Source organism: Sturnus vulgaris, chromosome 9 (genome assembly GCF_052056855.1).
Source record: "Sturnus vulgaris isolate bStuVul1 chromosome 9, bStuVul1.hap1, whole genome shotgun sequence".
NCBI lineage: Eukaryota > Metazoa > Chordata > Aves > Passeriformes > Sturnidae > Sturnus > Sturnus vulgaris.
The window spans coordinates 11,964,382-11,991,991 of NC_142251.1; the positions used below are offsets into that span (position 1 = coordinate 11,964,382).

Genomic DNA, 27,610 nt, shown 5'->3' on the forward strand with positions numbered 1-27,610 from the left:
AATACCAATAGGCTGTATTTCTTCATGAAGTAGAAGCATCTTTTTGATGTGCTGGGGAGGCTAATGGGAGACATTAGCAGGGAGGGTAAGTACCACAAAAAGGCCACTAGAACTGTTCCTGAGACACCACTTTGCCTGTGTGTATTGGTATTGTGGGACATGTTCCAACTCATTTATTTGGACAGATTTTCTTATATTTGGTCTCGTTTTAATAGAGGAGAAGAATTCTCTAAGTATGAAAAATAGCTCATACAAGTGAAAATGTGAAAGAGAAAAGAGTGTTGTTTTTCCACTATCTGTTTTCTACAGCTGCTTTTGCACTCAGAATTATGTGAATAAACGGATATCTGACCAAGTAACAAGCGAAGACTCATCATTACAGCAATATCATAAAACAAAATAGGATGGTTTTCAATGTCAATCACATTTCCCAGGGGCCTCATTGAATCTAACTGCCTTTCCCTAATGTAGAAATATATTCTGCAATTCAAAATTCTGTCCCTCGTCAACAAATTTTTCATCTTCAGTAAAACGTCATACACTGCAACTGAAGACCTTTTCTGTCTCACATGTAGCAGCCAGACGAGATAAAACTTGCCTGTCTTCTTCCTCCCCTTATTAAACCAAAAATTCAGATACTCCACAGTCAGAGAATAGAGAAATGGATTGTAGAAGATAAGAGCTGCCATGTACCCCAAGATCTGTCACTGGGGCTAAAAATAAGGTGACTATATGAATGCAAAATTTTAGTTAAGACTGACATGACAAAAATACCAGAATCATAGTATTTAGAAGAATAACCCAATCTCTCAGGCCTGTGCCTGCTCTTGCCCTCAGCAGGTAGGTTTTACAGATCTTCTAGCTAGACAGAGATGATTTACTATTACGATAATAAATACTGAAGCGCTTGCTGAGATTTTTATTCCTGCCTTGCTGAAAGATTTGCACCATTTTGTCCTTGTGTAGAATGAGACACAAGGGGCACAGACCATTTTGATTTTGTTGCATTTAAGTCAAATTTGAAATTCTCTTTCTGCGAAGTGAATAACTGTATAAAAGATGTTGCTGTTTTAATTTCAGCATCAATCCACACAGAGAAGCTTGTTGTTCTCTGCTAAATGTACCGGGGAGGCTGGTGAACTTTAATGCAAGAAGGAACAATTTGCAGTGCCTGTTCTTTCAAAACAGCTTTCCCATCAACAAAAAACATTTGTTGATTGCTCAGCTCCCACGTTATAAACCCCACACTCTTAGCTTTAGGACTTTTTTGTAAGTACTGTGCCGGCAATTAAAAAGTAGAACAAATAGTCACATCACTTGAGACACCCAAAGAACTTGGCGGTCTGAAATATTAATGATTTTACTCTGATACAGGAATCACAAAACCAGCATTATAAATTACATCAACCACAACAAAAGCAAAGATGTGAGCAGAGCAGGTGTCTCTGCATGCAAAGCACTGAATTCCCTGAGCAGCACTCGTCAGCTGCAGCGTGTGCTGTTGGTGATCTGCCACCTCGCTGATATTCACAACTGCACATCTCCACATAAACATCTCTGAAAATCAACTCTGCCTGTTCAAAGGCTGCCAGCATACCTCGCTTCTGAGAGTAACAGCACATGACACTTCTCCACACAAAGGGACTTTCTTGTTTAAATCTTCCTAATTAACCCGTAACTTCGTATGCATATTGCAGTGCCTGTTCCATCAATCTCTTTGTACTATCAATCTTTCCCTTCTTGGATCTCAGACAAGTATCTTACCACAAAGTGGCACCTGACCCTTCAAGACAAATGACTTCAATTTGCAGCCAGTGACACTAAAAGCCTCTCTTTCCTATTTTGTATAGAACACGTAATTTAATTTCTTTAAAGAATTTATATGAATAAATATTTATAAGGTGATCTATGAGTATGGTTTTACATTTTGTCATGTCTTGTACTGAAGTCTCCATGGAATTGTGCAAGGGAAGAGAGGCCAGTGCAGCAGTGGCTCTGCACTGGGAAATCAAGGACATATATATAGTCAGTTTAAAGTCATGGGATGCAATATTAAAATGTAAAGGATTAAAACCATGAAGGCATGACAAAAATTATATGAGGCTGTACAAGAGCTATATACTCAGTAATCTTAAAAATAAATTATCCTAAAGAGAAATATTTACAGACTCAGAAACTGAAATCTACATGTAAATATTAAACCACAATAAAAGGGCAAAAATATGCGACTCTGTTGAATATCTGTAAGTCAATATCTCTAAATGGTTAATTGAGCACGAAATCATACTGAAATAGGCCAGTATTTTCCATAAGGACATCAAAACCTTATGAATATCTAAAATGGGATTACACAGATTCCCATTTAAATCTACGAAGTATACCTGCAAGAGCTGAAATACCTAATTTCGTTTAAATTAACTTGCTCATAGATTCCCAAGAGAGTTCACCACTAAATTAAAAATATAATTAGTTGTCAAGCTAACAAGTTCATCTTTCTAAAATCCTAACAAATACAACACAGAAAGCATTGATGGTGGCCTGGAGCAGCCATGGCCAGAGCTGAACGAGCCAAGGAGGGATGGGATCCCTCCCAAAAACACACCAGTGCTCACCCATGCTGCTGCAGGAGCTGCTGTGGCTATTTTGTGTAGGCAGAAGGGGAAGAGTCACAGAGATTTCTCCTAATGGGAAAGACTAGCATAGTAAGAAAGAATTCACTTTAATAGCAAATGAAAATCCTTTTTAGATCCACATACTGGAAAAAGGCTTAGAAAAGCCAGAATTTCTTTCTACGCTTATACCAGTTCTGTGGCCACAAGCCTAGATAAATGATCTCTTTATATCAATTTTAGGATTGATCAGAAAGCATTAATGTAAGTAAAGTTTTTCACAGATTCAAAAAAAAAATTTCAGTAGTTCTATGACTATTACCTAGTTCAGAATCTTATTTCAGCAAATTTCTGCGAGATTCAGGTAATTTTTACACATCAGGCATTTTCTCACTTGAAAGAAAATGCTAAATGGACCAAACCCATGTTAAGTGTCACAGTATTTTGATCTGCAATTTATTATCTATCACTATTATGTTCCAAACTGATGTGACAATGTGTACTACAGACTGATTGCACTACCTACAAATTACACAAAACTTGTTCATATTTGAGACTGCTCTGGAGGAGCAGAGGCAGCACTGGTTTTTGCTCAAATTATTCTCAATTTCATTGTAGTACCCACCTAAGAACTGCTTCTGTAACTGACATTTTTAGGTATTGTGATTTACACCACAACACAATGCCATTACAAACACACTCTTTATTCCTACAATAATAGCAGTAACACATAGGTGAAATGCACGTTCAGAATGGTACAATCTGTCATGAACAAATACATTTAGCAGCTTAAGGACGAGTCATTATGGAATTGCAGGAGATTCCAAATTAAAAAGACAGGTAGCTAAGCAACAGCAAGCCTCCTCCTGTGAACAGTTTTTTGCTGTACGTTCTCTAGTTCTGGTAGACTCATTATCCTGTGGAACTTAAAAACAGTTAACAGAGAGTTGCTCCAAGTACTGTAATTAAGCAGAGGATAAAACAGTGTATTTTCAAACTGGATGGGTCTATAGGGATCTGAATGGAAAGTGTCCAAGACTTCCAATGAAGGTGTTTCATAAACCATGCAATACATGTTACTCCAATTAAAATGAGCTTTATGAAAAAAATAATTTTAAAAAGCTGAAGTGGTAATTAGAGGAAGAATGGTTTAATTTTAAAATGTTACATCACAACAGAAATAAGATTTAAAACATCACATATTAACATTTCATGTGGACAACATTGTCTAAAACTTATCTATACGGATAAACTTTTCCACACCAGAAGCTTGTCGGATTATAAAATCCAATAGTTTTCCAACAGAACTCTGTCTTTAGTGTTCTCAATAGGCACAAAAATATTGGTACAGTAAGCTTTGGGTTAAACTCACAATCCACATCTGAATAGTGGCAGCACAGAAAGCTGGGCAAACAGACAGGAATTAAGTAATTCCCAAATGAAACAGGAATACACAAATTCTTCAATCTCCTCCAGGAGAGGAGGGCTTTAAGAAAGGGTGCAAAAGCTTAGAAATGAATGTGCACATCATCGTTATTGCAGGGGATGTTCTCCCCAACCTGAGGCAGATGGTGTGTGTTTGTACCAGGAGTGCAAAATATCCCTGTGCAACTGCACAAAAATAACACATCAGAAGCGCTGTGTGCCAGCGAGTCCATTAAAGTGGCAGCTATTGGATTTCAAATTAATCCCTGTTTAATTCTCACTGCAGTTTCAGTGCTGAGAGTCCTAGACCCAGTCCTGGCCTATTTATTGCAGCACACGTGGTATAAAACATCCGAGACAGCAGCAGCTACAGGCAGGAGAGAGGCTGTGCACATCCTCTGTGGGCTTCCCCACCTCCCCTAGTCCTGGGGGCCAGCAAACACTCACAGGGGAGTGAGGCACACTTGTCTGTGCAGTGCCTGCATTCACTGGAGTGAATTTCATGTATTTTGGGGGGTGAATTTCCAAATTTCTTCTTGGTCATTCTCCATTTAAATGAATCTTTCTTTTTCTTCCACTGCATACCAAAGGTTTTATTTCTCGTTCCTCAAGGTACCAAATTTTATGTGAGGGTCTGTTGTAAAGACCAGTATAGAAACGTGAAAAAAAGATCCGTGCCTCAAAACAAGTCTTTGAAATTCAAGGTGAACCTCAAATTCAAAACTAGAGCAATCCACCTGCTTCTCATCTCAGAAAACTAATATCAAACTGAAGGAAATTCCTTCGAAAAACTAAATTCTGCTGCTACACAGTGCACTGTGCCAAGAGCACACTGTGTATTTCCTCGAGGCACTCCAACAACTCAGGTATACTTGCAATTTAGAATTTCAAACTGGGTAATCCTTTCCATTCTTACGATAAAGCACACAACAAAGTTTACTTTCAGAATGAATTTATATGTATCACAAGCAAATCACAGCAAAAAGTATGTCCTCAAAGCTTTCAGTAGAAGTCAATGCTTCTAATTTGTTGGGTACAGTTTGGATATTGGGGTCCTCACAGGGGAGTGGGGGAAATCAAATAACTCCAGCCATCAAGTAATAGTTTAATCCTTTCTGTGCCCATAGCAAGATTGAAGTCATAAGAGAATTCCAGCATAAACGGTGCCTGTTAATCTGCAAAACAATTTCAAGTACTTTTGTCTAATCTCCTGGCTTGTATTTATTAACTACAGTACCATGATTACTGATATCTCCAGTATTAATAAAATAAGGAAGAAAGTTCATTCATCAACAACAAAAATTCACAAAGAGTATAGGAAAAAACAGCAGCTAAACTAAATTAACATCAATACCAACAACTGCATTTTAATATTTACTTTGTATAATCATTGTAATAGGAACAATACTGTTATGACAGCTTTACTTTTTCATTTCCTTCTAAAATTCATAATCTATAATGACTTTTTAAAAATTCTACTTATTACTGCCTACTTTCACTGTTATCTCTTAGCATTTCACAGCATTGTAAAGTGCTTTTAGTGGTTTAACAATTATTCACTAATCTTCCAGCCTGTGATACAATACATAATATACAACTTCTAATCAGAGGAGCCTTGGCAGTACCTGGGCAGTTGAATTCCCAGACAAGCCAGTGCTCAGGTGAGTGATGCTCACCCAGCAAACACAACAGGGATTGCACCAGGGGGACACCAAACACAGGTGTGGGAATTGCTACATCCAGAAAGAACAGAGAGAACAGACAGAGACCATTCCTGCCTGTCCTCAATAGCCTGGCACGGGGCTGAGCTCTCACCTGCTCTGCTGACACTGAGCTACATATTAGAACTCACAAATGCTTTAGAGGAGATGAGAAAAGTCAGATTAGGTTGTATTTAGGAAAAAAAAAAAAAGTGCAACTGCCTCTATTTAAGGTATGCTACGCAAATTGTTCTTTATATTTTAATCAAATTCGTACCAGCCATGATCATGATTTTCCACAAAAGGACACCTAAGTCAACAGCAAATATATGAATTACATTTGCAAACACAAAGGTTCATGCCAACTGAAGCATGCAAAAATACCACATGAGCAGCTTAATTAAGTAGACTTGGTATTCAAAACTCAGTCACCTCTACTTAGAGAAGCATGGTTCTTTTTTAATAGGTTTTAATAATTAATACGTTTGTATTTAATTAATTTAAACAAGAGGAGGATTATTAGCAAAAACAAAACAAAAGGCAAGAATTTAGTGCTCAGTGTCACACCACAAATGGAAAGATAAAACTCCTTGAGGTCCTTACAACGGAGGGAGTCAGAAAATGACAAAAACACACACTGGTGAGGCAGACCTCAGCAGAAAGAAACCTCGAGAAATCATCAGAAATAAAAGCAACTCGCTGCCACTGAAACTCTGGGTTAAGCAGACAGAGACAGCAGAGAACAAAGGAGGTGAAGGCTGCTAGAGGGACAAGAATATTTTGTATTCACAAAAATACAGTGGTGTAAATAGGGCCAAGCTATTCTCAGGGCACTTTTTCCAAGAGCGGGTACTGCTCATCTTCTCCTGGAAAAAGATTAACCCAGTCTTCTACTGTGCAGGTCTTGTTCACACAAATGTAACATTGCACTGCCAGTGGGATCAGACCAGAGCCAACCTCTCAGCTCTGCAGAGCCAAGGCCCCCATCAAGTACAAGCCTCATCCAGCCCAGCCTTTCTGAGGAGCACAGCACTCCTACTTCCTCCTGGGCACTCTGGCTTGGGTTTCCCTTAGCATCTTTCTGAACCACAAGGTGTGTCCACTCAAATGCTTTTAAATCAATTTTTCTAAGGAAGGTTTTATTCCAAATCTTGTAAAATTAATTGTACGCTCAAAACTTTCATTATGAAGTGTAATTTTGATCATTCAAATTCAAGCAAAGTTTTTTTCTGTTTACACAGAGAAACCATGATGTTAATAAATTATTATGCTGTTTCTTTCAAAATAGTAGTGATGGTTCCAATCACACTTTTTTTCCTGCACGTCCTGTAAGTATCTATTCATTTACTGCCAGGTGACAGGCTGTATTAACAGCAGATGTTAGAGTGCATTAGTTCTCATACCGAGTATGCCACACTGAGTACAAGATCTAATCAAATACTTCAACAGTTACATTTGAAATCCCAGTAAGTATTCCTTATACACATAGTTTTAAATGTCCATTTCTCAAATCTCTATAGCTATAATTTAAAATGTTCTCTGTTACCATAAGCTCTGTCCTCATTATATGCATGTGCAGTAAAGCTCCACATTTTCTAGCTCCAGCTTGCACAACTTGAAACAGCATTACACTGAAGAGGCAGGCATGACAAAATGAATGGAGGGAGAAGCAGGGCTGAGGCAAAAGCTGCCTTCACACTTATAAGAGCAAGATCAAGTATGGCTGTACTTTTACTGCAATACATTTTTATTTTCAGTGGGAAACCAGTAAATAACAGCTGGAGACAGGCTGGTTTGTTCCCCACCACCACCCAGCTTTTAAAGGTGATTCTGTATTCAGTAGTTTTGTACTCATAAACCAAACAAGTGTTCTTACCCAAGTTTATGTTGTATGTACTCTCCAATGGGATCAGGAAAAGAGGAAAAGGGAAGACCTGTTCTGAAATATCAACCCAATACTTTGCTGCTGGAGAAAACAAATCATAAAACATGGACACAGCAATCATACAGGCACTTATTTAGTGGCTGCACATAATTACACCTACACAAAAAAGTCACTTCTGTTACATTTGGTACATCAAAGGACAAGGAGTCCCAGAGAGCAGATCCATTCTGCACAGAGTTTTTGTAGACATTAAAAAAGAATAGTAGATTTATGGTACCATAAATAATAACTGTTCCCATGGAACATTTCCATGACACAGGTCATCAGTCAAATATTATGTGGGGCTCACAAAGAGCATCTCCCCGGAAGAATGAATGAGTGTAGCTGAGGACACTCCCTCTGAACACCCTCACAAATCACCACATGTAACAGGTACAGAATCAACAGCTTCCCAAAGGGTCTTTCAAAGGATGAAATCACACATGGTTTTATCCAGGAGGAAACCAGCTGCACCTTTCCTGCCTCCATCTACACTAACCACAGGTTACTGCTCAATTGTCCTGCTGTCATTCAGTCCCCTCTAAGCTCCACTCATCACCCGTTTGTCAGCCACGTATTTGTAGATGGGCTTGCATGTTAAGCACTCCTGCAAAGAGAAATCACTGGCTGATTCACAGGAACGCCCTTCACTACAGAAGGAATCACCTGCACATGGCTGAATCACAACTCCATGCAGAGAATTTGCACAGGAACGATGATGCAGGATGCTTGACTGTCCAACAGCATGAACACAACTGCTCCATTACCAGAGTCTTCATTCATTTACCCCTTCCATTCATTCTTCAAATGGAAATGATTTCATCAAATTTCAACCCTCTGAATTATTTAGGAAAACAATTCTAGACAGAGCACTAGAGAGCAGCCTGCCAATATCTCTGTCTGTGGCCATTCATCAGTCCTGTCAAGAGCTCGTGAGTTACATTTCTGTGCTCCTCACAGCATGCTACTGAAGAGTAAACAAAACATAATTAACACAAAAAAATCACCAATAACACCTAGGATTACAGGGTTAAGTGGGATAAATGTGCAAATATATTTGGAACTAACAGTGCCTTCCCCTGAGGAAAAGTGTTCAGAAAGGTATTTACTGTCACAGCACTACAAAATACATCAAGATTGATAACATTTATATTTTTTCTTTATCAATGTGAGCTTATTGGTAACAGCTACTTTTTATGCTGCATAAGCTCAGAAGAAATACAGTGGATAGAAGAAAAAAAATCTCACAAAACTCCTACTGCTAATTTTACTACTCACTGGAATACCATTTAAATAAACACTGTCTATCAGGGAAGCTTCCATATGTAAACAATAAAAAAGTCATGATTAATAAGCACTGTACAAGGTTATGTGAGAAATGAAAATGTTACACAACACTGAACAGACACCACAAAATGGAATTAAATCTTGCATCTTGGACAACATACTATAAAATACCTCAGTAATCTGCTTTATACAGGAAGGTCCCAATCCTGCACATATTTAGTGACAGGTAACACAAACTGGGTCAAAAATTCAGTCAAATTGCACACGTGCTTATACACACACCAATACTGTGCAACATTAAGCAATAAAATAATAATAATGACTATGAAATACATTTCCCTTTGCCTAAAAATCTTACAGCATCCTCTCCTTTCCTCTACCCAACACACATCCATGCTCACACTTGTCTTTTTCCTGCCATTATTATTCCAGGGACACAAATAAAACCCATCAGAAACCAGAGATCTCATTTAACAGCCACAGTGGCTGCTGACCCTCTTCTCCAGCCTTATCTCACCAAAACTGCAGGCCCATCACTTCACTTTGAGTCAGGTAATTCCCAAACACAGCTTTGGGGAGAGAAGGGCTAAGGAATAACCAGACCCTCTAAGGTTTGTGAAGAGTGGGAAGTGGGATTTGACAGAAGCCATCCAGCAGCACCAGAGAAGTGCTGAAGCAGAATGTGCCTCCCTCCTGCAATACAGCAAATCTCTGTCCTTTCACCGGTCTCTACTGCAGACAAAGCCAGAAAAAATCTCAACAAGTTGGGCATTAATCAACAGCAATTTGGGGATGCCAAAGGCAGCATTTTCATAGCCCAAACAGGCCTCTACAGAACCATCAGCTGCAAGGCAGGAAAGGGACCCTTTTCTCTGCACATAAAACAGCGTCTTACTGATCAATGACCAGTAAAGAGCATTGCTTACTTTACATTTGCCAGTAAGTCTCATTCCAAATGCAAAGCCTGGTCCACTAAGGACTCCTCCTATGGAACAGCAAAACTGATCACTAAATGAAAGTAAACTCTGGAATGGTATTCCTGCTGTTAATAGTGTATTCAACAAAAGAGATTTAATTTACTATTAAAAGGATTTGATACATCAGTCTTCTGTTACCTAGGGAAGTCCTAAAATTTATTCTAGGTCAAACATAAATTTTGAATTACTCCACCATAGAAGTTTATCAATTGTTCTGATACAGACAAGGTTTATATTTTTTTAATTTAAGAAAGATTAAAAAAATAAAAGTAGCAGTAGCTCTTCATTTCATGATATCTTCAGCTCTTACTATACATTAAAATACAATGAATAAAGTAATTTCTTTTAAATGTAGACTTATAATGCTACTGTTCACAATAATAATAATAATAGTAATAAACATGATGGTCTCTACAACCCCAGAGTTCTGCTGCCAGGAATTATGCTTTCTCACTGCGGTTTTTGCGGCTTAATTGTCTTCATGTAATATTGATACCTGGTACTTGGATGTAATTAAGAATAGGGGAACCATTCTTAGAGCACTTTTCCAATCCATCAGGTAAATTTTCTCACTATGATATGAAAATTTTCATCTACTTAATTAGCACACCTACTCCTTCCATGCCTAAGTGCACCTAAGCTGTGTTTTATGATGGCCCAAGGAAAGGAAAAAGAAACCACAACACATCAATTATGCCTCTACTCAGTTGTACAACTATTTTAAAATGTGTGAACAGTTAAGACAAAATTGAAAAATTACCATAATAGGCTTTTGACACTTCCCCGCTTAAGCAAAAATTAATTCTAACTCCCTGTTTTTATGCAAAGCCTTTATAATTTCTCTATTCTCGAGTTCCCACGAGAGAGAACACAATTCTTTCAAGTACAAGTATGTGAGGCTTGCCATCTTCTCTTTTTAGTTATGCAGTTTATTTGATGGAAGTCTAAACTGCTAAGCCTCCCTTTGTGCTTAATATAAGCCATCCTCAATGGAAATACAAGTTAATTTAAGTAAAATGAAGTTTTAGGAAGGATGCATCCTCTTGCCCAGAAAGCCTCACTGAATCAAAGCTTTTTTAAATGCAGCATCTGTTTCCTGAATTGGTCTAGAATCTGTAATAAAAATAAACTAAAAAGCAGAAAAATTTTTAAAATGTACTTTTACATATAAAACATCATAAACATAAAAACAGACAAATGGAGCAGCTTACTTCTCATTTTACTGAGTTTTGCAGCCTCACCTTGTATTGTGCATGAAGACACTCTTGCAACATAATGAATAAGCATGTTTTAAGCATCATCTGTTTTATTAATGGTGACTATTATTAAAACCTCCTGCTTGTACATCAGCTGTATTGTATTGCTGGGACACACTGCCATACACACTAAGCTGTGTGGATCACATCCTAAATCCACTGTTATTCTACAGCACTGCTTAGCCCTAAAACACTCCTGAAGTATTTGTACATCACACGCTTTGCTTCAGCAGCACAGGGTCTATTCTGATGCCTACAAACCTATTAAGGTCACAGACAGCTTGTGCAGATACTTAGTCTATTCCCATGAGAGGCAGAGGTATATTATTTGCATAGCATTATGTACTGAAAAACCTATTCAGTTATCCCCACTGGAGACAACTCACCTCACTGCCCTAAATAGCATTCGCTTTTCCAATATTTGAAGGAACAGCAAGTAAATGGGATCCAGTGCAGACAAATCCAAAAAGATTCAGAATATCTAAGAATTTCAATTTATAAATAACAAATGTGAATGAATGCAGACCAATAGATCACATAAAAATATAATGGAAGCAAGGAAAAAAGTGAATTATATGCCTAAGAGAGGACTAAAATGTTGAGAGTGAAAATGGCTGAAGAGATAATTTTAGGAAAAAAGCTTACATTAGCCAAGCTTATTATGACCACAAAGGAGAGGAAAGAGTCTCAAAGCACAGAACTCACTTAAAAATAGCCTCCTTACATTTGCAGTGACAGCAGCAGCTCTAATATCATCGAAGTGATACTGGTATTTTACCTATAGCAGGGTGCAACAGTTCACATGATGTCAGTAACTGAGACCCATGGGACCTGTACATGTTGATTCTTCAGTACCAGCTGCAATACTGTGAATATTTGCTGTAATTACAAATATGTTCTAACATGCCCTAACTGTCCTCCTTGGTTTTATTCCCCCCATAACTACCATGTTTTGAATAAACATCTCTCAGCCTCTGCTCAAACCCTTTTTCTACTTATCCTTCCTGATGTCAATACAGCCACAAAGAAGGGAGAATATAAATAAAGTATCTGTGTGCCTTGTGCAGAAAGTCAGAAGAGATTAACATAATGGTCCTTTACAGCCTTAGTCTGCAAATCAGAACCCCTCGCTGTTAACCTTGGTTTGCTTTTTGCCAACCTGCTATGTGAAGTTTACTTCAAGCTGTAGGCATTTTTGAATCTGTCTGTTTCTGTAAAGCTCTGAACACAGATAAAGCACAAGAGAAACAGTAACCATTGCCTTGAAATCAAAGTTGGGAGCGGGTCGTGAAGAACAACAGAAGGGGATCATGGCACAATCAGTCCCGTGCCAAAACAAAGACACAGAAACATCAATAGTGCATATTGAAAGGTTTGTGCACACAGGATCTTCAAACACATGGCTGCTTCAGCTGAAAAGAAGCAAATCAATTTTTTGAGTATAAGGAATGTAATAATTTTTTGAGTCCATGGCCATACCATTACTACCAACTCTTGAAATGCAGTTATTTGAAGTTCACATGGGTAAACCACAGAGATCTACAGCACTCCATAAAGCCTGTCATGTTACAGTCATTTCCTGAACATCTTCCTTCATTTTACATCTTAAATAGTGCTTATTAAAAAGAAACGGTTACAGGAATTACCTCTTAAAGAAGCTGCAAATCCAGAGCAGCACCTCTAACAATTATAGCTGCTATAGAGCCAGGGTATCTTTTCATATATTTTTTAATAGTACATCTGACAATTCTATATGCTGGTGGGTATGAAACTGATGTCTCATAATCCACAAAATGGATGAGGCTACAGTCACATATAAAGCCTCATATTAGCAGTATTCTCAAGGGCAAACTGAGCACTCCCATGATATGCACAAAAGCCTCGAATTCATTTTCATTTTAACTTTCCACAGTAACAGCTATTTTTACTCTCATCTGCTCATGAGAAATATAAAGAAAAACTTTCAGGAATACAAGTACACTTTATCAGTTTTAGCTGATACTACCTATCCTAGTTGGCTTTAGAAATTCTGTAGTCACATACTCAGTCAGGATGAAAAATGCCCTTCTTTTCTCAAGCAGTACTTTGCACCATTGCTGTGCTTAATGAGCACAGGACTCTACCAGGACTGGTGAGTGGAGTGTGGCCACTTGAGGGGCAGCCCCTTAAATTGCTCCAAGCTGTCTGTCAAACTCATCCCCCATCCTGTGCCAAAGAAAAATAAAGATAAAATGTCAATCTGTACATGTCAGGGTTTCACAGGCTGGGAAAGAGAAAACTGACATGACCTCCAAAGACTGACAGATCAGAGTTAAAACTTCCTTGTCCAAACTGCAGGATGTGGACAGCCTAAAACAGTCATTTTGAAAACACTGCATCAGTTACATCCACGCCTGCTGCTGCAACTCCCTGAAGAGGAGACTGGTTTGGAGGGAGAGCACGGGCTGGGGGTTGCTGTCACCTTGCTGGGAGCCATTTCTGTGAAGAGGGGATAAAGTCACATTCCAAGACGTGACAGCAGAGACTGGATTCTACTGATGCCCAGAGCTCATAATGTACATGCACATCAAACAGAACATTTTGATAAGTGCTCAGTGAACTGTTTTAATAGTGTGTAAGAGGAAAAACAGGTCATTCTTCAATTGATTTTTAAATGTACTTTGGTTTCATTTTTTAAAAATGCAAGGAAGTAAAGTTGCATGCTTTAATGCATAAACAGGGAAGAACGGGTGGAACATGCATGCAACAGTTCTGGCAAGAAGAAGCTACCAAACACCATCTCAAATATCTCTGTGATGCTGGAACAGGTAAAATTTCCCCTTCTTGGCTTACAGAAAATATTCAGTGTGTTATTTCTAGTATGAAACAAGAACCACAAGAACCACACTGAAGACTGTTCAGGTTCCTCATGCAATATACCTTTCAATGCATTTAGTTATTCAATCCATTGTATTCAGCTATAATTGGAAAAATCTAATACTACACTCAGTTCCCTTGTAATGCTTGGTCAGCAACAAAAAGCACTCATGGTTCTTTTCTGGCTCTGCTGAGCAGTGTTGTGTGCAGACAAAGGAAGTGCTCCCCATGCATTAATACTTTGGCACTCCAGCCCTACAGAAATGAAGTTCCCCATAATTGCTGCTAAATTTTTAAGATTTGGGGGGCAGCATTTGAAAGAAAAATAATTCTAAGGTACTTATCTTTGTTCTGTCTTGAAGACTAAGAGGAGATTCCATGTAATATTTCAACAACAAAGAGATAAACCAGCAGAACTTCCCCTGTGGTTGAGAAACAATAAAATAATGGTCCTGGATAGGCAGAGAGTGATCACCCACAAGAGTCCTTTAATGGGAAGATGGAAGAGAAGAGACTGCTTTACTACATCTCTGCTTCTGAGAGGGAAGATCATGATCAGATGAAAAACATAACAAAACAGAAGCAGCTGTGTCTTGTCAGTAAAAACAAATGATCAGTAAATTTATGCTAACTCCACATTATGGTATTCTGTGACTGGAAAAAACTGATGAGAAAAACAACAGCAAACTTTAAAAATTTTATTTTTTCTATTTTACAAAAATACTTCATGCTGTACTCAGATATGTTGTATTTCAGGAATGTTATGAAATTTCATGTGGCTAATGAGCTGTGTAATTTCTGAAGAAGAAAGGAAGAGACACAACCTTACTGTTTGTGTCAACTACTGGATTACATTTGAAGGTACTGAGTACCATTGCTGACTGTGCAGTAGTTCACTAGATGAAAAAAAGCCTGAAAAATCTCTGGTTTAATGGTTTGCTAGTAAAAGATCTGTACCATCTATAACCAAGTCAAGATTGTGTTTGATGATTTCTTGCAGTGAGTCAGAGAAACAGGGGACTGTCATTCTTAATACATTACATGACTCATACACAAAACAAGACTCTGCTACTCAACTTTTTAAATCAAACTTAGTATTACAAGAAATCTTAGGGAGTGAACTTCAAAGCATCTATATGCACCAAGTAGCATAAGGTGTTGGCAGGAATACCTCTACTGCTCTATGACATATTTGGTTTGGTTGGCAAAAGTGTGCAGTAATAACTGTTTTCCTTTTTGTCCTTTGAGCACCGAGTTTTCTACTAGGCAGCATTCAATTTAAAGAAAGCCCAAAAGATTTAAATAATCTCTAACTTAAGCAGCAGTAAGACAAGTCTATATACTGTTTACAGTTTAGGGAAAAAGCAAGTTCTTATGTGCAGGATGATGTCCAGTCATGATTCCACTTGAGACCACTTCCATTACAGTTATAAAATGTAGCCAAATCACCTCTAGGTTAAACAATTAATGAAGGTATGTTTAATACAGAAAAGAAATTGAAAAAACCCAAACATAGTAGACATGTTAATTTCCAACTCCCATACATCCCAAGTGCCCTAGGTGAAGAAAAGCTGGTTCAGCAGAAGGGTACAGAACACGTGGGTTTAGCTCTGCACAGAACCCCTGAGCCCCAAAATCCACTTCAGGTGAGAATGTCAACATATTTCCATGACATGCATCAGAAACAGCTTTTCTCACCTGTAGTCTGGACCAGACAGATGTGAGCACTGGCAGGACAGGCTGCTGTTCTCCAGACACTCCAAAACGGCCACAGGAAGTGGCCATGCTAAGGGGACAACACTTGTCTTCAGCACGTTGCTCAGGACTGCAGTGGTAAAGCCTGACCAAGCAGGTGTCCTAGGGCAGGCTGACATGTCACAAGGCTTTTTGGTGGGAGGCCAAGTGATGTATTTTGTTCAAATACAACTGGACTCTGAAGTCAGTGTACTTTTTAATATTTGGTATGAAAAATTCAATTTTCAATCATCCTGACAAAATCCATTTTTTACAAAGAAAAGCATCCCTGCCTGAGCAGACCTGTGTCTGTGCTAGCAGCTGCAGCAGAACCTGGACCTTTTGGTGAAAGGTTGTATTTTATCTCTGACATCATCCAGCTGAATACCATGACCAGAGTTCTAAAAAGCAAGCTATGCTTCAAAGTTATTTTCAAACACAGCCACATGAATGGATTTTCAAAGAATGTATAAATAGCTGTGTCTAAAACTTTACAGAGCTTTACACAAATGTGAGACATCTAAGTATTACAAGTTGCTTTTGAACCTCTTAGCCTGTAAAAACACAGTAAAATGCAAGTATCACTTATCAAAGTACTTTAAAATTCTAAATAAATTAATATTCATGAACAAAACCTACTGTCTGCAACAAAAATTAAAATAAAAATCTGGGTTACTGTTGTGCTATTAAACACCTCGCAAACTTAACCGAAGTTCTGAACACTAATGGCTTTGTACAACATTTATAGGAACCAAGACTCCACCATCAGGACAGAAGCAGAATGGGAGTGAGGGGAACTCCTGAAATGTATAAACTGCCAAAGGGCAGCTACAAGGCAATGGGCAAGGCACCAGTGTGATCTCTGAATTTTAAAGTTATGTTTTCAAGACTGTATCAGCATGTGATGGGTTACTTTTCATATTGAACGTTTCAAAAAACCATAAACCACATAAAACCATTTTAATGTTTGTGAAAACATTTTAAGTCTGAGAGCTAAAACTGTTGTGTTATAGATAATAAAAAGATACTTCAGAAAAAAATCTATACAACAATGTATGTTCTATTTTCTTAATACTGTTTCAACAATTTCTGGCAAATGCTACTAAAGAAAACCTCTGTCAATTAAATCAGCATGAAACCAGAATAACATCAACAAATGCAATAAACTAACAGCCCTCTACAATGTGAGAATGAGGCCCTGAGAATGAACAAAAAATTGATCTTCAAAACAAAAGGATTTTATTTGGGGGGAGGGTGGGGTGAGTCATGACTACAAACTGGTTAGAGAAGCACAGACATGATGGAAACAAAGGCCTTCCTGCAAGACTTACTGCAGACCTGCAACCCTTCAGTATCCCTTGATGGCCATCAGTCTGCACATTTTTAACTCTAGAGATCCCCTCCCATCATCTTTCATAAATTTCCTATTTAATTTCCTCATGGTGACTGCAGCCAACACCCCCAGAGCAGACTGGATGGAGCAGCTCCCTAAAGCTCCCCGAGGCTGAAGTGAGCCAAGCTCCGGGTGCTGGACCAGACCCTGGAACAGAGACCTTTCCCCAGCAGCTGAGCACAGCTCCCACTCATCTCCTGGCACTACTGAAGGCATTTCCCACTGAGGCTTTTCATGGAGAGGCAACAGAAAAGCACAGGTTAAAACTTCTACAAACCAAACAAACAAACCAAAAGGAAACTCAATCAAATTTAATTGGATATTTCAGATAACATTCCCCCCATGAAAAAATACCTAAGGAACTCCTTATTTTTAAGTAAACCTGCAACTGTAAACCATGTCAGATTTCAAGTAAATTGTGCAATTTCCACTACCAGCTGTAAGTCACTCTCCTGAAATACCATCCTGGTTTAACAGCATGTTCATATATCTGCTTAATAGCTTGAAATGGACTAAAATAAGTATGCAAGTTGATCATGGTCTGAATTTGCTATTTCATTTTGTTTTCAATTATAACACCATCAGGAGATCTGGTGTTTATCTGCTGAAATGTGCCTTTCATCAATAAAACATTCTTCCATCAGTAAGACACCTGTAACAATTTAAGAGTCTTCAATATCCTAAATCCTGGTTAGGCCAAATATGTTAACACACAATGACATTCCAAGCACAAGCACTGGCAGTGAAGTTAGGTACTTTTATTGAAATGATTTGCTGAACTGCAAGGACAGCAATGAATATCATTTATGATAAATGGAAACAATCTTCTCAAATGCAGTTTGCCCTGGTTTTCCAACAGACCTGTTTTGACTAAAGACATGTACAAAATTAAAGTAATCTCTCCTTTTTCTCCTCTTTCTGGTTTGGGTTTTGGTTTGGGGTTTTTTTTGGTTTTATTCTAAGTAGCATAAACTTAGTGTAAGTAGTGGTATTGTATGCATGGCTGTACAGAGATAATCTCATTAAAAAGGTTGTCTCATGTGGGCATTACTCTGAAAGCTCAACTTTTACAAGTCTATATTAATGCCTGCATTCCTCTACCAAGCACTAGAGGCTTTTTATTTCAGTTAAAAGCATAAGGAGCATTTCAGTAGTGTTCAGGAGAATAAATCTACAGTGAAAGTTGGATAATACTAGTGGCTATGTCAGCTAACAAGTATAATTAAAATGTATCTTATACATTATACTGATTTAGGATAGCTGTCCACCACTGTGAAATTTTAATGTATATTTATGCTATAAATACACAGCACTGATGCTATTATGTATGTCTAGAGCATGTATGTATGCATTTGGATAAAGCACCACAACACCACAAATACTAGTCACTGTTTTTACTCCTGTCACTTTTTTACTTTCTTATAATTTCCTTATTTTTTCTTAGAGAAAAAAAAAAAACAAAAAACTTGTTCATATAAACTTGTCCCAGTTGTGCCAGGTCCCTCAGAAAGGGTACAAGGGGTTGTGTGCAGAGCTAACTCAGCAGGATGCTGGTGCAGTGATGCTCAGCTGGTCACAGGCTCAGACAGGGCATCAGCCTCACACAAAGCCAGGGCATGGTGCCAAACTCCCTGTCACCACAGCTAAACAATGCTCCTTTCATTTGGCTTCTCTGCATCCAAGGCATTTATAGTTCTGTTGGGTCTGTTCTGCTGCCTTGTGCAGACCCCAGCTCTGTATTACTGGCAAGTTTAGCAAACAGATAAGGGCACATAAACCCAGCTTTTTGCCTTTCCACAGCACAATATTCTACTGGAGTGTAACACACGCTGGCCAAATGAACACACCGTGGTTATTATCCACCTAATGCTGGAAAAATATTGCTATGACATTTTGTCTGCTCGACCATTTTAAAGGTTAATTCTGTTTTGTATTTGAGATTTTTCTCTAGGTGAGCCATTCCATGCACTTTCTATTTACTGATTCCAAACAACCCCCAAACTGTTTCATTGCTCACTCTCACTGTTAAGAACATATTGACTGGCTGCCTGCTCTGCTGTTTAATTCATTTATGCTGAGAGTCAGGCATGAAGACAGAATTTTAAATGTGACATTTGCAGGCTGTTGGGTCATCTGAAGCTCTGACAACACCAGGGAGTTCCTGACATACAAACTGGTCCTGATTTCCAATCTTCCATGTTCTGAACACATCAGAAATTCTTCCCGAAGGTGCAGATTTCAGCCAAAAGTTTTAAAATCCCTTGTGTTTACAACTTGCAGGAAAGGCTTGTACACTTTAAAGTTTTAAAATAAAGCTTATGTTTCCCTTAAGGTAAAACCATACTGCCTGCAGCATGAGACTCAATGCTTTAAAATACTTATTGACAAAGGTATTTGGGAAGATCTACGATAATAATTAATACACATAAAATTGTTTGCAAAATTCTATTAAGGGACTTAGTGGACTTTTATTTGTTCCTGTTGATCTTCAAGCATTTAAAAACAGCTGAGTCTGAAACCACAGCTTTATCTAACATTGCCTATCTGGCTTAGTGATACTCTGACAGTATCAAGTCCCAGTTTTCAGTCTGGAAGTTTTCCTTATGTCAAGGCAGTGAATGGACTGCACCATTTTGTCTCCCAGCATGAACTATAATTATCTTCCCCAATTTTCAGGTCAGTTATTCTGAGCATACTTGATTACCTAAAAGATATGGCCAAGATACCATTAGGAAAACAGTAACGTGACCTGTTTGGTCCTGACTTAAGAAAACCATTGTTACTTGTCCCTGAAGCAGGACTCACATCTACAGATTTTAACAAGTATTTATTTTATTTTGAGAAAATTCAAAATGACTGAAACAGAAGAGGTAATTTTGCTTCTTTTAAGAGATTCCCAAGAAGGGAGAGGCTAAGTCTCCCCAGTCATGTTGACACAAGTTTTATGTTATTTGGCCATAAGCTTTTCACACAACAGGCAGAGCCCTCTGTGGCTGACAGCAAAGGATGAGGAGACACTGAATGCAGACTGGGTACCTGATCTATCAACAGGATGAATTGAGAAATAGGCCTTGAACTCTGAGAAAAGAGCAAGAAGGATTCCCTTCTTCTGCACAGAAGAGATCTCTTCCTCCTCCTTACCATGAACTGGGGGAGACATGTTACAATAAAAACTTCAATTCTACCTTGTATGTTCACATCGTCCCTCATCTGTTTATTTAAATGAATAACATGGTATTGTATTTAAATAAAGACAAAGTTAGACGACACAATCAAGGAAAAAGATAAACCTTTTTTTTTCAATTGTGCAAAACAAAAAGCAAACAAAAAGCCCCGTTCAAAGCAGAAAGCATGATGACACTGCTATAGTTAGAAATAAAAACTGTGCTAATTCAGAAGTGTATTAGAAGAGATTGTTTTCTCTGCTCAACTCATCGTGACAATTATTCCACAGTAATGACTCCATACTTTGGCTGCTTTTTCAGGAAGGGGAATATGATTTAGGTCAAGATGCAAATTCAGAGAAATTAATGGATTTTTTTTTCTTTTCTATCAGCAGACACACAACAATTTTAACAAGTAGCTCTGAAGTGTTAACCATGTCATACAGCAAGCATCTTTTCATTGCCATGTTCAGAATGAGACTTTTATAATTTAACAGTTGTCATCTGAACAAGAGTATCTTGTTTATACATACTTCCAGCATGAGGACATTAATTCTGTGTGACCTAGAAAAGCAGTTTTAAGTATTACAGATGTTCTTTATTTTCAAAGGAATTTTTAAAATAGAAAGACTTACCTGGTGTATTATCTGAGCTACAGGAAGTTGTTCAGCATATTTTAGTGGCTCTGTTGCCAACTCCTCCTCCGGAAACCTAGGAAGAAAGTAAGGTCACATTTGTCAAAGGTAGTACAATGTTTACCAAATTAAATTAATGAAATTAAGTGTTTCAGGATACTGTTTTGCTTAACCTGAAGAAAAAGTGAATTTTATTACAGTAATGGAATGTATTTCTTATTAAGTTGAGTGAAAGAACAAATTTATAGTAAACAAAAATGTGCATAACATTGTGCATTTTTTCCCTGACAAAAAGCAGCAGAAACCTAAGAAAACCTTTAAATTTTATTTTAGGTGAACAAGGACCAGTGACAGCTGGATTGAAATCCCCATGGAAAAACAGTCTTATGCATTTACAGAGCAGATTCAGCACTGTTAACAATACAAGCTTCTTCACTCAATCCTGCCAACATAATTCAAACATAACCATCTCAAAAGGCAGGAGGGATTATTCACCATTTGCCATTTTTGCTGCAAATGCACAGCAGTGTTTAGGTGTGGTAAAAGTTCATCACCACAAATATTCATGCATTTGCCAGCACAGCTGTATGTACTCCTTGTTGCCAAAAAGCTAGTGTGCAAAAAAAAAACTTCAAAGTGAATACTTCACAAAGAATATATATCATAACCCTTTAAACTTTGAATAAACTGTGGTTGCAGCTGAAAAATCAGAATCCATAAGCAGTCTCTTAAAATATTTAAATGATAGTAAATTAATATGAAAGCATGTTATAAACCCTTCAACCATGCTGCTTTCATCTGCTGGAACTGCACAGCATGTGCTACATTTTCAAAGTATCACTCAAGTTTTTCATCAGCCATTCTTCTATTTTTCTGAAGAGCTCTGAATATAGGAATTTGAGCACTATGACAAGAATTAAAGGGGGAAAAAAAAGATCCTGACAAAAACAAGGCCCTTCTCTAAAGATGATGCAGAATTATTTTCCGACAAAAACTGTGGCCAAGACATTATTTTTCAGGCTCAAATCTTATACCTATTCTAGTCAAAAAGGATCCACACCTGCTGGGTTAACTGACCTGCAGACCAGCTGCCAGGTAGGAGTCAGAAACTACAGACTTAGTGTCTGCACTGGGAGTCAACAGGCTTTGGAAAAAGAGAGGACAAAGTGCACAACTCTTCCCTTTTTCACTACTGAATTTCTGCTGTGGTTTGAAAGGCTTTAAGCTCAAAAAAAAGTCTGAATATCCAGAAATTTGTAATGAACAGAGTATGAAAGTATAAAAGTCTTACTTTATAAGGAATTTAAAAGCAGAGAACAAAAGAAACACAGCAATAGTTCAAATATCATAGTGACAGCCTGCCTAGAACCGTTAAATGTGCTTAAGAAAAATTAAATAAGCAGGCACTGAACTACTGAAGCTGGTCTGCAGATAGAGCTCTTTACCAATACGGCTTTTAGAGTTTTTGCATTATTATGACAATGATGAATTCGTATTTTAACATGAAATACACTCCTGTTTAGTCCAGCACAACCACCAGAGCTTAGAGGGGGCTCAGCAACTCCACCACAGTGTGCAGAAGGAATCTTTCCACTCAATTCCTCCCTACTTTCTATCATTGGTCCTGATTGGCAAACACACCACAGTCAGTGTGAACCGGAGATTACTTCTGTTCTGCTGGGAGCCTGTTAGCTGACACAACACCTTGATTTATGGATCCCAGCTACCTAAACCCATTTTTTAGCCATAGTTCTAGATATGAAACAACTGCACACACAACTCAATATTCATCAATATCTTGAACGCTTATCTGTACAGTTCTTACAGAGAAACTGCAAATCTGGGGAAATAAAAAAAGAGTATCTCAAGTCCCAAAATTAAACACTTGAAGCTGAAAGTAACAGCTAAAATTACTATAAACTGAATGTTAGCAGAAATGAAAAAAAAAAAAGAGCTTGTCTCTCTGTTGTGTCAAGGACCTTGTACATTTGGCAATTTTTCTGTCTAGACAGAATCAGCATTTCCTTGCATTGTCAAACATACTCCTTGTTAACTTTCAGCAGGAAAAACAAGGCTTTCCTTCAAATGACAAAGGATTAAAAAATAGAAAGAAAAATTATCAAGATAATTTTAAGCCATAGGAAGCCTAACTAAAAAAAAAGAAGAAGGGGAGAGTAGTACAGGCATTTTAAAGTAATTAGATTTAAATTGAAATTACGCTGATAGGATCCTTTCAACATCAAGAAAGACATCTTATTTTTTCTAATTTACTTTCTGAAAAAAAAAACAAAAACAAACAAATCACTTTAACTACACTAAATTTTATATATAAATAAATTGTAAGATATAGATTAGGTAGGTGGACATTCTAATGTATTTAAATAAATATCTACATTTATATAATCACACTATAAAATGTTTACATACACACAAGTGTTTTGGAAGAGAAGTTCAGAATTGTTTTCTCAAAATTTTTGCTGTAATGCCACGAACTTTATGTATATGTATATGTATTTAGTGATGCACTGTCATGTCTACAAAAGAGTTTTGATTCTTCTCTCCTGCAGATAAGCCTAAAATCCCCTGTAAGTGAGCACAAAGGGTGTATTTTAACCAGTCATTTCTGTAAGAACAGAGACAGCTCATGGCCCTCATGGCCAGTAAGATCAAACTCCGTGACACAGCTCACAAATGGCTGAATTCTCTCCTGCAAAGCAGGGGCTGCATCCCAAACTGGCTGCTCCAGGCAGGTGCTGAGCCTTGAACCACTCACAGACACTGTCCAGCTGGGATGAGCCACACTGACAATGACACATGATGTGACAGCAGGACAGGACATCAGCCTGACTCACAGACACAGCTGCAGCCTCATCCTGCCTTTGAGGAAATTCTCTTGGTTACCTTGGCCAGTTCTGCCATGGATCAAAGAAAGCCAATCAGGGCAGTTTGTACCCAGGAGAAAGAAACCTGCTGCAAAACTGCTCCTTCATCTTAGCCCTACAAATAGCAGCCCACCAGCACTCCTGGAGTGGCAGAATGTCCTGTAAAAGACAGTCCTCTTCAAAAAGGTATAAGGGATAGAAAGGCCCAGGGAGGAGAAACAGATCAACACAGAAGAGGATGTTCTCCTTCCTCCTCTATTGCAAGGTAGAGGAAGAGAACACGTCAGGATAAAGATGATCTCCAATACAATTCTTCTGACCTTGTCTCTCCCTTTTACAGAGGGAAACAAGCAAATTGGTTACTCCTTCCAGAGATAATTTCCAGATGCCTGGGGAGGCATTCCCTTTTGCTCCAAACTAGTTATGTCAGGAAAAAAATCCAAATACAAAAACCATCTCAGCTGATGGAATTTGTGCTCAAATCACATATGGCAATTTGAGGCTGTAATTTCTCTAAATTAGTTGGCCTCACTGTGTTTAGTTCATTCATATTTGACACTTAAACCTTTATAAAATTAAGGGCTAATTTGCTGTAATACAGTTTTCTTTGTATGTTTAATTTCTTTCAAAACAATTCTATTACAGAAACAAAAGTAGTTTTTCATGAATTAATTTTCCAGTAAGAAACAGTCCTTTCTGTCTCAATTGAGCATGACAGCAGAATGCTGCCAACAGTGGCAAAGCAAGCTAACACAGTGGCATATCAGCATATACAGCATCATGCCTGACAGCTGGTAATGCAAAGCATAAGGAGATCTTGATTTTCAGGAAGAAGAGTAGAAAGAAATGTAAAATCAAAAGAGAAGTGGGAAGCAGTAAGAGATAGCAGAAAAGGAGGGTCTTGAAAAATTCAATTTAAAAGCTATTTTTATACTGCAACTGCTCTTAGATGAAGGAAAGTGAGCATGAAACAGAAACTGTGGAAACTGAATCTAAATCCAGTAAAACGTGTCAAGATATTTGGTGATATATCTTATTTGTTATTTGTATTTGCATGCTCACTCTTAAGGGAGAAAGTCAACGTGGGCTAAAGAAAAATAAATTCCAAGCATGAGGAGGTGGCATATTCTCCCACAAGTGCTAATCCAGCCCATGGCCTTCTACACAGAATAGCTGCAGTGGTTTTAGGGCAGAGATGCATTTTATCTTGTGCAAATAGTACAAAAATAAAGGGGGGAAAAAGTACAACGTGATCACAAACTGGTTTGCTCATGGCAGAAATGGGCTGTTAAAATATTTAAGAGACAGGAATGTCTATGGAACATAAAACCTGTTAATATAAACATTCACTAATTTTAACAGGCAACAGGACTAAGGCTAGTATTTCTTCCTTCTCATATATTCTCTAGACTTGATGGCTTAGACAAGCCACAGAATTTCACACTTATGACCCACGTACTGCATCTCTTTTGAAACTCTTGTTCCTTGATGGTAAGTCCTAATAAGGAACCAATTCTCTTGGAAGCTATACAAACTGGAAGTCAGAGTGTGAACAAGGTACAAAAGGCTATCAGAAACAAAAATCCATGAGAAGAAAGAGTTTGGGGATCACCATCTTTCTTTTCTGTAGACATAAACAATTTGTACTGCTCAAGTGCTGCCTGACTTGTCTGAGACATGACTTCTGAATAATGTGAATGAAAATGCTGGAATGGGCTGTCCCACTTGTAGAAGTAGCTCTGAGCAGAAACATTGCAACTGCTCGGACAGTCAGCATGAGCCCAAGGGATGCAAGTAACACAGCAGTGCCCACACCTGATACCCAAGACTGAAAGGCTGAAATTATTAATCTAAACCTGTGTGTAGCACTGATAGCTTTATTGACTGTAAATACATGAACCCACTTGCATCTGGCAATAAAAAGAAAACAAAATACCAGAGCTTTATGCACCACATCAGAAAAAGTTATTAGCTTTGCTATTAAAGAGAGGCTGAAATGGGCTATGTCGGGTTTGAGTGAATAGTTTTTAAAATTGGCCATTAAGAAATTTATCTACCATATCCATAGTACAGAAGATTAAGAATTAGACCTTGGATTGATGCCAGGTACTTGATCTATCTGTTAAATCCTAACTTCATGCATATTTAAGAATTGGGTGTGTTTAAACAACAGAAGCACTAAGGTACATGGAAAACACCAGTGCTTGAAAAAGTGAAATCATGCTTAACTCCACTCTTGTCTCAAAAGTGTGCTCCTCAATGCTTTTCTCATCAAGAGAATGCCAGATTTGTCTACATGAATGTTTACCACATGGATAGTCACAAAGAAGAAAAGCAAATACTTGAAAGCATTCCAGGGAACTTCCTCACAATGTCTCCTTCCTGGCACAGTTTCTTTAATTAAAGGGTCAAAACTCAGTGTACATTTTGTCACTGCAATGTTTGCTCAGGTCAGTGTAGATGTCTCCCTCTCAAGACCTGAAGTTCAAACAACTTCCTTCACTACCCTAGTCCTGGGCTTTGGGAGGCTGGACTGGGGGCTGACTTTGGGGGACCTTGCAGGGCTGTCTCACAACACTAACACTCCTCTTTGCCCTTCAGTGCTGTGCAGTCTGAACACCACTGGATGGGAAAATCACTACTGCACATCCAAAGACAAGGAGAGGAGGGAGCTGTGGTGGAAATGTACAGGCATTGCACAGGTACAGCCAAGATTCTCATCCTCAAATGCTGTGACTTCCACTCAGTAATGCTTGCAGCACCTACTGCAGCAGAAGGCAGACTATCAAAGACAGCTTCAAAGGAAGATTACACAAAAATGAACAACAGAATATGGAGATAAAGGAAAAAAATTAATTGACAGCAAAAATATCTTGGATGTGATGAAAAACTAAATCAGTGTTAGACACAATCAGTTTTATAATTTTTTGAAGAAGGAAGCTACTGACTTGCATTGTGAAGAAAAATTAACTACTTCAGCTTGCTGGCCTTTACAGAGAGATATTCCTGTGGAATAACGCAGCAAAACACCTTACAGATCAGAAATGCAAAATACTTTCTGTAATCTGCTCATTTCTTTTCAAATAAATGTGAAAGATTTGGACCCAAACTAGTCACACAGACTTATTCCTGGAGTTTAAAAAATACCTGAAGTCTGTGAATGCACAGCACTTTCTCTTGGACCTGATCACAAAAAGGTCTGCTGGTGTTCCCAGAGTCTGCCAGACACATTGAGTTCATAAACGGAATAAAAATTGACAGCAACAAATGTTTCCTCTGTCTTTCTGTGATCCACACAATTTCTTATGTGAAGAATTTCATGTGATTAACCTTTGTCAAGCTACATATTCTTAGCCATCCTAAGATCTTAAAAAGAGGTAACAGAAATCTATAGTGTGTTTTAACACAGTATTGTCTCTCTCCTCTTTTCTAGCCAATGAGTTCTGTCAAAAAATATTGCTGAAGGGATTCCTGTTCTGCCTGCTCCTATTTTTATTCTGAGGCAAAACATAGGGAAGGAATTATAAAGGAAATTAGCTTAAGTAAGCAGAACTGACTTTCCTGCTACTGGAAATCACATGACCTATAGGGCTTCATTTTGTTATCTCAACTATTCCCCATTTTAGGTAAATTAGAAAATCTCTTTTGAATTAATTTAAAACTTCCACACGATGATGCTGCTAAAGCACAAAATGCTAATCAAAAGTTGGAGATAAAAAGACCCACTAAGTCTCTTCTCTATCACTGAAAATCACCATTTGAGTCCAC

General features: G+C 38.1%; 1 protein-coding gene across 2 annotated transcripts in view; it reads right to left on the reverse strand.

Annotated features, from left to right (window-relative positions):
* The window catches only part of PIGK (phosphatidylinositol glycan anchor biosynthesis class K), a 62,476-nt gene that overhangs the window by 717 nt on the left and 34,149 nt on the right, over nt 1-27,610 (reverse strand). For both annotated transcript variants that reach the window (XM_088169820.1, XM_014872153.2), the window contains exon 10: nt 20,961-21,036. In XM_088169820.1, the coding sequence (XP_088025946.1) occupies nt 20,961-21,036 (76 nt within the window). The remainder of the gene's footprint in view (nt 1-20,960; nt 21,037-27,610) is intronic.